Below are 13,258 nucleotides of genomic sequence, written 5' to 3' on the forward strand. Positions count from 1 at the left end.
AAAATGGTCCAAATAAAAATGACGCGGTTACATTATGAAAAGCTATTTTTAATGAAAAAATAGACATATTATTTGAGGCAAAAACTTGTGTGAGACGGTCTCACGGGTCGTATTTTGTGAGACGGATCTCTTATTTGGGTCATCTATGAAAAATTATTACTTTTTATGTTAAAAGTATAGCTTTTTATTGTGAATATCGGTAGAGTTGACCCGTAGATAACGATTTGTGAGACAGTCTCACAAGAGACCTACTCATTATTTGACGGGCTCGTTTTTTAAAATTGACTCAACTCCCAACAATCTCAAGTACACCACCGGTCATAAGCTGAATGTTTAAATATATGGAATATGACAGTGATTGTGTTATTATTTATTCATTAATTCACTTAAACAAAAAATTGAAATTTTTTATGTTACAATGAAAAATTAAAAGATATGGATATTGTTAAGGTCGAGAGATTGGTAAGAGGAGTTAATAAATAATCTCAATGCAACTATCAAATAATTCAATTAGTTTGGCAAAGCTTGAATTATAATTCTTGTTAGCAAGGCTCCAATAAACCAGTAATAAGGTACTGCGTGGAAATTGGCTCCTTGAATTGGTTTGAACAATATAAACATTTAGTCTAAAAAACAGTTAGTCTAGGTACACTTAGATTAAATGTACAACATAATTTTTTTATGGATGTTCGAAGATTGAATAACTCATATGACATCTTTTTTTCCGTTTCCAAAAGGATATCATTAGAAGGCTTTGGCGATTACAAACACTTTGCAACAACCCTCTTTAGTAGAGCTTAATATTGTTATATTGAAACTCCTAACTAACTCAAGGTTTAAATAATCTTATCAGTAAACTCTTACTGTCAGTTACATGTATTTTTGAACAAAATATCCTTGGCACAATTGATCTTGAATGATCTTATGTAAACACTAAGTGTGTGATCCAAAATATTCTTGAACAGTTAGGCTCTGAAAACTTGGATAAAAAAATATGCAAGATGTACATGTCTTGTGTAAAGAATTTAGAGTCTGAATCTACATGCATCTTATCAATATATGAGCAAAGAACCAACTACCTAATTTTTGAATCTGATAATCGTTTTCAAATCTGGTAACTGTTGTGTCACATCATCGTCCTTTTTGTAAATAGTAATGTCAGTCTAGTGTGCATGGACTCTGATATTTAACAATCTTAAAAGTTGTTACGAACGAAGAATATTTTTCTGATTTTTCAAGTCTGACTGCAGAATTTTTCTATGACCATTTAGGAGAATAATTGTGACTAACTCATAGACTGATGCGAATTGTGCATGAATAACATATGATCGGTGAGGCTGAAGTGCGTAACTGATATAGACTTTAGATATTCATCAGTTTCTTTCGAGAGATCAGCTTTCTTCGGGAATTCGGTTCGACTAGGCTTTATTGGACATCCTTAGATTATTTTTAAGATCACCAAAACCTTAATTGATCATCAATTTCCCTTTTTTGGTGGACAAAAAATAAGCAAGTTATTCAAGATAACTGAATTTCCTTCATTGAAAAAAAAATTTATTGTATCTGAATACTTACTAAAAAGATATGAATACATACTAAAACAAAAATATAGCAAATAAAAATCAATAAGATCCATCCCTTCTTCTGATCTGTCTTGGGATCAGTCGGCTTGCTTGTTTCTGATGAATTCTTGAATTCAGGAGGTTTGATGTTTTGGATTCTGTCTTCTTGAATTTTACAAGGCTTGCTGCTGGATTCTGTATTCTTTTCCTTTGTTTCCCCCTTATGTCATCATGGAGGTACGTAACATGATATATATGTTGTTTCAATAAAACCAAAAAAAATTAAAAAAAAATATCCATAAACAGTTGCTAATTTACTTAATTTTATATTGAACAAAAAAAAGTTTGACAATTAATAAATTCATAGTCTCTTTATTTTTAAACAAATAACAACTAAATTTCCTACACTCCATAAATGTTCAAAATTAATTACCAGAGGGTTGCCCAAATTTCAAAAATGATGATGGGGAAGTTTTGGAGAGAGCAGTGAAGTGAGATCGAGAGCAAACTTTTCTTTTGTTGGTATTAGTAACCTTTTGCACGCTATAGAAATATTTATCTAAAATATAGAGTAATAGACTATCTAATAATAATTTTATGTTATTATAATTAAATTTAAAATTATAATATAAATAAATAAAGGTATGACTGTAACTTTAATATGGCTTGACCAATTCAATTAAATGTTATTTAATATATATTTTACGTGGTTATTCCCAAAATTCCTTTACATAATTAACTACATTAATTCATTGTGGGGTTATATTTTATTGTTGTTATTAATCTATGCACATGTTTATTCCCATTGGCACAAATCTTTCTTTACAAATGCTTGACATGCAGGACTTTTAGCTTTTCTTTGATCCATTCATGCAAAAATATTGGTGGTAATTGTTGCCTGAACGATATCTTTAAATCCTTGGTGTCGATGGTGGTGCTCCATGTTAAAATAGTTGCCCGGCAAGCCTACTCGTGGCTCGGACTTTTATTGACTCTAATGTAAAACAATCTTTATTCTAATAAGATTTTACGATTTCATTCGATAATGACATTATATTTTATCAGTTTACTCATGCAAGTCGCATAGATAAAATCTTTGAATATACAATAAGTACCATGAGGTCTACATCGACGTAAGATCATGAAACTCATTAGAAGTGTACTGTATATTCTAAACAGGTTCTTAGTCGAATCAGCCGTCTAAAACAAGAATAAATATCGCTCGAGCTCGAGACTAGCATCTGTGATGTAAACTTCATGTTTAATTGGCAAGGGAATGAAGATGTTTTGTAAATCACTGTTTTAGCTTTGTAATTCATGCTGAATCGTTCCATTTAGATGAACAAGGTAGTCGCTGGTTTTTGTTTCTGCTTCGTCCAGCTCGATCTTGCAACCACTATTTCACATATATAACATCCGAATCGGTTGAGCTAATCAGAAATTTGACTTGTAGCAATTTGAGTTTTTTGTTCAACCGTGTTCGTTTCTTGTCATTTAAATCATCGAGCAATGAGATATCATCAAAAAAATTTAGCATCCCATAAACTAAGTTGTGATAAAATTATATTTCAGCGACTTATTACTTCCAACTTGACATCTACCAACTACACATTTAATGAATTATGTTAGCAACATAATAACAAGTTTTTTTTATCATTATAGTCAATATTTTTAACATTTCTGCAACCCAACATAATTAGAATCTTGTAAATACAAATAAATAGCAGTTGGAACTATAAATAACTCGATGTTATTTGCTATCACCAAAATTGAGATATTTTTAATCTAACATTATTAATATTTTATTCCTTTAAATAGGATAGGAAGTTTAAAACAACAATATTTTAGGTAGCTTTCACCATTCACATCAATTTTTTCAAGGGACGTGCAATCAAACTTTAGTTAAAGCTTTTATTGTCTTTTAGGAAGACTAAAATGAAGAAAGAAGGGAACTGAGAAATTATATGTTAAAACAATTTTTTCCATACGAAATAATAATAACTCGAAAATATAAATTAAGAGAATTGGTTTACCTCTAAGTGTTCATGATATAGAGAATCGAGAGAAAAAAAATTGATGAATATATTAGGGAATTTTATTGTAAAGGGTTCATATGGAAATAATATCACTATGTTTGAAAAAAAGTAAGATCTATTATTTGAGGGGACTGAATTTTTTTAAGTTCCAGTCAAGCTCCCAAAAACAAACAGATAAAATCAAAATGTGAAAACTTTGTACAGTAAAACTCATTATAGGAAAAGTTAGTAAACCAATAATGTTAATTTCTGTTATGCTCAAGTATTATATATATAGTGTGTGTGTGTGTGTGTCTATACATACATACATATATATATATATATATATATTCTCAATTTTATTTTATGAAATCTTTTGATAATAAATATTATCATTTATTTTTTAACAATAAAATAAAATTAATGACAAAATATATTTAATAATAAGAATAATGATATAATTACAATAAATAAAAAATTATAATAAATATTTAAGAATTATAAATAATACTACAAATAAATAACATCTAATGATAATAAGTACCATTTAATAATACTCATAAGAATAATAATACTCATAATCAGGGGCGGATTTATATTAGGACTCACGAGGGCCACGGCCTCCCCAAAATTTTTAAATTTTTTTAATTGAATTAATTTTTGAAAAATTAATAATACTCTTGCCTTGCCATGGAGATACATGCTTTTTAATTTATTATGGTCGATCATTTATATATATATGGCAAGGCAAGAGTTTCTGTACTTGTAAACCCAGGTTAGAATCTTAGCTTTTTTTTTCCTTTTTCTAATAATTGATTTATTTTAAATTTTTTTAATACTTTATTACTTTTAAATTTATCATCTATGAAAAGTCTTTTCTACTATCAAGGGTTGAGTCTGCCGACTCTTCCAATTTCTACCGTTACTATTACAGAACTCAACTATGAATATCGTCAAAGCTAGGCTTCGGAGCAAAATAGATGATGATTTTCTCTCGGATGTATTGATAATATTTACTGAAACAGAAATTGCTTAAAATATTTGTATAAATGCTATTATTGAAGGAACGTCGAATTTCTTTTAATTATAAATTTTCTTTTAAAACATATTGTTTATGTTTAGTTGAATATGACCGATGAAATTTTTGCCTTTTCTCTTTTAATGTCCATATTTTATAAGCGACCTCCACAGAGTATAAATTCTAAATCCGCCCCTGCTCATAATAACAATAACAATGATAACAACACCGATAATAAGAAATGGAATATTATTAATAATTAATTCAACAACAATAAAATAAATATTAATATTGAATCATAGTTAAATAAATAAAATAATAATTATAGTAATAATAGAATATTATTAATAATATTAATATTTTTTATAAAATAATAATAATTGTATGATAACAATAAATATAACAATAATAATTAATATTTAATAAAAATTATAAGTATAATAACAATAAATAATAATAATGATGCTAGTAATAGCAAATAATTTTAGAATAATTATTATTTAAATATTTTAATTATATTATGAATTGTTTATAAAAAATAATTGTAATTTATTTATCTTTTATTTTTGTGATATTCATCATAAGAATAAAATAGACTTATCATTTGATTCATATCTTTATTTCATTCTACCATATCAAGTGAGTGCATCCAAAAATCTATATTTATTCTTACATACATGAAGGGTTTCTAATTTTTAATTGACCCGAACATGAAGATATAAATATAGACCACCAAATACATTTTTATTCACAAGTGTAGCATCATACTCTGTCTCGCGAAAATTTTTTATTTCTTGTTTGATTATTTACTTTCATGAAAATTAAATATCAGTCATATCTTTTATACAAAAAATTGCATTTTATATTTTATATATTTACTTATTTGCGATTTTGGTTATTTTGTCAAAATTCATGGGAAAAACTTATGTGAAACGGTCTCACGGGTCGTAGTTTGTGAAACGGATATCTTATTTGGTTCATCCATGAAAAAGTATTACTTTTTATGCTAAGAGTATTACTTTTTATTGTGAATATCGGTAGGATTGACCCGTCTCACAAATAAATATTCGTGAGACCGTCTCACAAGATACCTACTCAAATTCATTTTAATATGTTATCTTTGTTTTTTATTAAACAATAGTATGTGTAAAATAGTTTATACTCAAAAATGATTTTATTACAATTTAACCCGGTCCACTTTCGTAGTTATCTCAATACAAATGAAAGGTCGATCTTCGAAAAAATTACAAACTTTTTGGGAGTTCATAATCTAGAAAAGATGTTTGCTAAAAAAATATAAAAGACATTATAAGATGTTTAAATATGTTGTTTAATAGTTTATATGTGGTTTGAAAAGAGTTGGATCACTCAAAGTTATTTTTTAAAAGAGCTTATTTAGTATTTTCTAAAACTTATAATAAGATAACATCCCAAAATTCAATGAAGGAGATCTCAATTTATGTCCAAAAATATTTTTTCATATCAGATACAAAGACATTCTTATTCAGGACACTAGCATTACATATATGATATCATCCTTAAACTTTCACAAAAGAGCTTAGTTCCCTGAAATGCTTCCAAGGCATGTCCCAGACCACAGCCTCGTAGTTTCCCGGCGCATTGCCGGCAGCCTTATCATTCGCGATGATGACCAATCTGTAATTCGTACCTTCAACTACTTGGGTTTCACCCTTCACCGCCTTTACAAACTCCAACTGCACGTTAGCCTTCTTGTTGTGCTCCGACACCGCGAATCTAGCAATTTCCAACACCTCTGGCACGTTAACGTTCGGAATCGGCTTGCCAGTTGCCAACGATGGTACTAGGCGAAATGGCCAAGGCTTGGTAATAAAATGAAGCCACCAATATCAAGAGGATCACATAGAGAAGAGGGCAAGATTTGAGTTGCATATTTTATTTTGCTGTGAAGAATGCTTTGTGTTAGTTTCTTTCTTCTTTGTGCGGAAATAGGCAGCGATGCTGTGTGATTTATATAGCACTGCAACTACTTTGCAATTGTGTCATTTGACATATTTGCCCTCAGCTTTTTGGTTGGTTGACTTACTTTCTACTCCAGATGTATGTAATATATATACTTTAAGATTACAATAATATTGTCATTATGTATACACTTTTTGGGAACTATTTTTTATATAAGTGAGTCAATAATTATTTATTATAATATTAGCATATCGATACAATTTATGTGTAAAATAATAGATAAAATTTAAATTTATATACTTTAATTCAAAATTTTATTTTTTATAATATAAACTTAATTTGAAAAAACTATTAATGAAAAAGTATATATTAGAAAGAAATAAAATAAAATTAAAATGGTAGATTATTTTAAATAATTATTAATCTTACTATTTCAAAATAGGGATGCAAATTCAAAATGAGAGTATCTTAAGTAAAAACAACAAGGCTTCACCAAGCACGTCAAATTTTTTTGCACATACATTATATGTATAATGGAAAATTATATTTTCAAAAAAAAAGGATAAATTATATTTTTTGTCATATAACTTGAATTTTTTTCATATTCAATTATGTTATCCGTAAATTCATATTTGTAATCCTCTAGCTTACACATATTTTTCAATTTTAATCATTTTTCTTCAGAATGATGACGTTAGATCATACATGTCTACTATGTACCATCGTCACGTCATTAATTTTCGATGACATATTCAGGTGACATGTCATACAATTAAAAATAAATAAAATTGAAAAATGTGTAAATTTGTGTCCGAGTTGATAGAGCATGTGAGTGCTTAACCAATAGTCAGGAGTTCGATTCTCACTACCAATACCTTCTCGGACGAGCTTGTCAGACAAAGCTTTCCCGGTATGGTTTATCTGGCTAACGTGATTTGCATATTGTTGCGCTAGTCCGGGGTTTTTTTCAGTATTTATCGAAAGATAGCGGCTGCAGGTTCCCACATCATATAAAAAAAACTTTATCACTATCCACACCATTTTTTAAGGGATATGCAGTCAATTTTAGTTAAAGCTTCTATTGTCTTTTAGGAAGATTATAATGAAGGAAAGTGAGGAACTGAAAAAGTATGACTTCTGTTTGAATAAGTACTTTAAAACATTTTTACTATTTTATAAGTGAAAAAAACTTAAATTATGTATTTGTATAAGATAGTAAAACGTTTTTGAAAACTATTTTTAAAAAAGTCTTATCAAATTATAGTATTTAAATGACAATTGAAAGGTGTTTTTTGTGTTTTTATAATAAAAAACGCTGGTTAAAGATAATTAAAATATTTTTATTAAATTGTTGTCAAACACCTTTACGATTATTTTAACTTTAAAATCGTTTTTTAAAATAATTGTCCAAAAACCTTTTCAATTCTAAAAATGTTTTTGTAGAATATTTGTCTTAACACATATTTATTTAAAAACAATTTTTAAAATATTTTTATTTTTTTTATAAAAAGTACTTTTATAAAAATATTTTATAAATACTTATCCAAACAAAGTCTATATATTTGTTAGAGGTTTTCATAAATACAGAAGTCATGATGGAAGAATTCGAATTAGGACAAGTGTTGAAGATTACATTTTAAAAAATATATATGAATTTTTTAAATATATTTACAATATCCACCGACCATTGTTGTGAAAACCCGAAATTTCAGCATTCCAGCAGAAGTTAATATTTCTAGCAGCTAGCAATATTCAGTAGCAAAGGAAAATTCCAGCAGAAGCTAACAATTCCAGCATTAACTAATATTTCAGAAGTTGATATTTTCCAGTAGATAGAATCCAGCAGCAGAAAAACGAGATTCCAGCAGACAGTTACTAATTCAACTCATGACTTGTAACTGAAGCATTTAAAATGGAATAAAGGCTGTTAAATGCAGATTATGGCTATTAATAGGGAGTCTAACAGTCAGATTTTGGCCTATAAATAACACTCTCAAGTCTCTGAATTAGAGTTACACAAATCTTGAGATTATTACTTAAATTTTCGAGAGTGCCTTGTTCGAGCTGTAAAATCCAGTAGCGAGAGCAACCAGATTTCCAGTAGACTTCAACCGAAACTCTAGCAAATTACTGTAAGTGGGCTTATATATTAATATCTTGAAATCAGTTTGATAATTCTGTTTTAAAGCACAATTTCTATATGTTTGATTTCCGATATATGATTTTGAAGCACTGAAACTCCCTAGTGAAGGTAGTAATATATATTCTGAACATTTCTGAATTCTGATTCTTACTCTGGCATCACCCCTTAGAAGAGAGAACATATAGGGGACTGATATCAGTTTTGCCATGAAATTCACTAATGTGCTCAGTGCTTACTAATTCTGATTTCTGTTCTGAAACCTGTGATTTCTGAATTCTGATTTCTGTGATGAAAATACGAGTTTTCTGTATATTATTGTATTACTGTTTCTGTTGAAAATGATTTCGAAAACTGAGAGTTATTCCCGCCCCTGCTTACTGAGTGACAACCATATCACTCACCCACCAAACCCATCTCAGATAAGAACGAGGAAGAAAAGTTAGAAGAAGAAGAGCAGATTCAATTCTGAGGCAGGTGAAGAAAGCCGTTGCTTATCAGTTCTAATTTATGTTTATTCCGCTGCATCTGTTAAGATACTGTTATATTTGGTTTTACATTTCCGCTGTAAAACATTTGGCAATGAGTTTGTATCAGACATTGAAATATTCAGTATTTATGAATAAAAAGACTGGTTTCTGAATTCTGTACTTCTGAGGCTTGTTGTTTTCGAATGTAAATTTGAGAACAACGCCTGTGTCAACCAACCCCCGTCCCGGGGCGTGACATTGAAGTGGTATCAGAGCAAACCAGGTTTCATAATCTGGGGAGGAGGAACTAGAAATAATAAGTTCTGATAGACTTCTGAAAAAATAGTCCTGATGATAAACTACTGTTATAGACTACTGAAAAGATAGACTAACTACGTACAATTTGGAAAATCAGTAAGGGAAACAAATCAGAATGCAGTAGAGCTCTGAGTGTTTCAGCAGCATGTCTGAAAAAAAAATCAGTAGGCCAAAAATCAGTAGACCGGAACCAGCAGATAACAGAAAAACCAATAGACCATAATCAGTAGACCGAAAAATAGTAATATCAAATCAGTAGTCTGAAAGCAGAACCAGTAGATGGAAACCAGTAGATCTGAAGAAGACTGGGTCAGTAGACTCGGAATGCAGCAGACTGGTTCTAACAGTGCTGGAAAGCAGCAGACACTGGAAAAGCAGCAGACTGATTGCAGAAGCATCAGAATTGCAGTAGACAGTGAATTCCAGCAAGCGCATGCAATAGAACTTGCAAATGGCATGGAAGTTGAGGTGTTTTTCGTGCAAACTTCAAACGGCCATAACTTTTGATCCAGGAGGAATTTTTACTGTTAAAAGTATGCGTTGGAAAGCTCTCGACGAGGAGAACCTAACATAGAAATAAACTTTCATTCTAGCACCGCTGACGAACCCCAAAATCCTTCGTTTAGATAGTGATATCATCATTTACGTGAAATTTTCCAGATTTTTGAAACTTTGAGAAATTTTCATTTCCAAACGGCTCAGTATTTTTGCAATAAATTTGGTACACTTCATGATCTTGATGTGAAGAATTTTTAGTAAAATTTTCACTCCTTTCTGAGACCGAAAAATTTTTGAGCTATTTTCTTCTACTAAATGTTATAGGCTTACTGATTCTGTTCATTCCAGTAATTGTATATAGTTCGACTTGTACTCTTGATATCATTTATGAACCTTCACTCTCATGTTTTGGATGTAGGATATGGCTAACCAGAGTAGCTACATTAAGAGCTTAGAGAAGAAGCTAGAGAAACTAAAAGAACATAACTACTGCCTAGAGCTAGACAAAGATGAATTAGTGCGTCGAGCAGAACACTTAAGAGGTGATGTTCAACGTTATGCTCATTATCTGCATGAGGCAGAAGAGAAGAATAGGAGAACTCAAGAAGAGTTCGAAACCTCCCAAGAGACTGTTGCAGAGTTCATCGAGTTACGTGATACATTAGTTGAGAAGATCCAAATACTTAAGGATCAAAATCACCAACTCGTGCACTAGCATAATTAGTATAGTGAACAGACTGATGCTCAGATTCAAGAGTTGCAGGACACTGTTGAAGTTCTTAGCGACCAGAATACAGTTCTGCATGATCATATTGAACATCTAGAAGCAGTAATAGCCAACCATGAAGACGAACCTGAGGAGGATCCCGAAGAAGATGAAGAAGTCGAAGAGGATCCTATGGATTTGGTAAAGGGAGAAGTGATAGATTAGACATTCAGTAGTAGCTTTTTGTAATAGCACTTGTTCTATTTACATTTTGTTAGCATTTTCAAAGGTTATTTGTAATTGCACTTTCTTGGGAAATCAATAAAAATTTATTTTTATCCATTGGTTTTATATTTAATTTTTGGAGCAATTACTCAATCATTTTTCTTCCTTTGTTTAGTCTCTATTCTGCCATCAACCTTAGAACTTTCATCATTGTAGGAAATGGACGGAAGACCAGTTAGAAACAATCGCAATCCTCATTACAATAACCGCAATGATGAAGATGCACAACAACCACCACCAACAATTGGCCTCAGTCAGGTGGACTTGATGGCTATAGCCATGATTGTGGCAACCACGCTACAAGGATTAGTGAATCCTAATGCTAATCAGCCACCGCCACCACCTCCAGCTCAGAATGGGACGAAACAGTACTACGAGGCTCTCCGAAGAGCAAGAGTCCCAAACTTTGATGGAAGCTCGGATCCTGAGGTCGGACAAAATTGGATGAAAGAGATGGAGAATCATCTTCGACTACTTGGGGTTCCACAAGGGATCAAGGTAGATGTGATTACACCTTTTCTTGTGGATAAAACAGCTAAATGGTGGGAAGGAGTCTCACCAACTATGGTAAGGACAGGACCTATCACTTGGCAAAGGTTCCGAGAGGCATTTTTGAAGCAGTACTTCCCGACAGCAGTTCGAGTGCAGAAACTGTCAAAATTTGAAAGCTTGGTTCAAGAACCAAACATGACAGTGGTGGAGTATTCGTCCAAGTTCCACTCATTGGGAACTTACTCCCCAACCATCATGCATTGCTTCAAGAAGGGATTGAACAGTCGTATTCAATCTGCCCTTGCCGTTATCGAGCCCAATAGTTTTGATGAATTGATGGGAGCCGCCATCAGGGCTGAGAATGATATCAAGAGGCGTGAAGGCGAGAACAAACTCAAACGTCCTCAGTCAAGCCAGTACCAATCGGGCCAGCAATTCAAGAGGCCTAGGTTTTCAAGCAATCAATTCATCAGTGTTCCAGCTAAAGGAACCACGTCTTTTCAATCAAGCAAAGAGGGAGCCAAGTGCCAAACTTGTGGATTCGCTCACACTGGTGAATGTCGTAGGAATTCTGGAGCTTGTTTCTGTTGCGGAAAGATGGACCATCACATTGCTCAATGCCCTCTTTCAGATCCAAAGAATGGTCCAGCAGGAGGAACAACTCCAAACAAGCCTAAGAAAAACAAGACAAATGCTCGAGTTTATGCTCTTACTCAAGAAGAAGCTGACAACTCAAATGATGTCGTAGCAGGTACCATTATAATCAATGATATGCCTACGTATGTGTTATTTGATTGTGGTGCTACACATTCATTCATGTCTAAGAGATTTTCCAAGAAGTTAGGATCTAAGCCTGATAACTTAGAAGAACCATATAGAGTAGCAACTCCTGCAAACCGAATTTTAGAAACTCGCACTCTATATCGGGATATTGATGTTCTCATATATAATCAGAATTTCAAGGCAAACCTGATTCAACTAAACATGGTGGAATTCAACTTAATTCTTGGAAAGGATTGGTTAGCCAAGAATCATGCTTTAGTAGACTGTCATGGAAAGACGGTAACCATCCAAGCTCTACACCAAGAGAAACTTTTATTCATGGTAAGACAAAAGAACTAAAGACTCTTCTTTCTGCTTCTCAAACTTGGAAAGCCATGAAAAGTGAAGAAGAAGTTTACCTAGCTATGTTAAGCGAGGTAAAGAAAGAAACCACACTTACGCTAGAAGAGATTCCGGTAGTACAAGAGTTTTCGGATGTATTTCCTGAAGAACTCCCTGGCGAACTTCCCGACCGCGAAGTGGAATTTGAGATTAATTTAGTGCTCAATGCTACACCAATCTCAAAAGCACCATACCGAATGGCTCCAGCAGAGTTGAAAGAACTCAAAGAGCAACTTCAAGAATTGTTGGGTAAAAAGCAAATCCGACCAAGCGCATCTCCGTGGGGAGCTCCTGTCCTATTTGTAAAGAAGAAGGACAGAAGCATGAGGATGGAATAAGATCACAATCAAGAATAAATACCCACTTCCAAGGATAGATGACTTGTTTGACCAACTCAAAGGAGTTACGGTCTTTTCCAAGCTCGGCTTAAGGTCAGGCTACCACCAACTGAAGGTCAAAACAGACGATATTCCGAAGACAGCCTTCAGAACAAGATATGGACACTATGAATTCATGGTAATGCCATTCGGGTTAACCAATGCTCCAGCAGTATTCATGGATCTCATGAATACGGTGTTCAAACCATTTTTTTACAAGTTTGTTGTGGTATTCATCGACGACATTTTAGTGTATTCGTCAAGTGAAGAAG

At 32.1% G+C, this 13,258-nt stretch overlaps 1 protein-coding gene across 1 annotated transcript; it reads right to left on the minus strand.

Moving 5' to 3' along the window:
* Positions 1-6,133: 6,133 nt before the first annotated feature.
* Positions 6,134-7,577, minus strand: LOC142554784 (cysteine proteinase inhibitor 1-like). Its single transcript, XM_075665459.1, has 2 exons — positions 7,412-7,577; positions 6,134-6,417 (listed from the first exon to the last, which is right to left on the minus strand). Exons 1-2 carry the CDS (start codon positions 7,575-7,577, stop codon positions 6,134-6,136), a joined length of 450 nt encoding a protein of 149 aa, XP_075521574.1.
* Between the last annotated feature and the right edge of the window lie 5,681 nt (positions 7,578-13,258).

The sequence above is a fragment of the Primulina tabacum genome, chromosome 8, assembly GCF_025594145.1.
Source record: "Primulina tabacum isolate GXHZ01 chromosome 8, ASM2559414v2, whole genome shotgun sequence".
Lineage (NCBI taxonomy): Eukaryota > Viridiplantae > Streptophyta > Magnoliopsida > Lamiales > Gesneriaceae > Primulina > Primulina tabacum.

What these genes read in the sequence shown, in the direction of transcription:
- LOC142554784 (XM_075665459.1), bottom strand. Translation starts at nt 7,577, where the DNA reads ATGGTGTGGATAGTGATAAAGTTTTTTTTATATGATGTGGGAACCTGC. An exon ending in TGACAAGCTCGTCCGAGAAG is followed by an intron (nt 6,418 to 7,411) that starts GTATTGGTAGTG and finishes CATTTCGCCTAG; the next exon opens with TACCATCGTTGGCAACTGGC.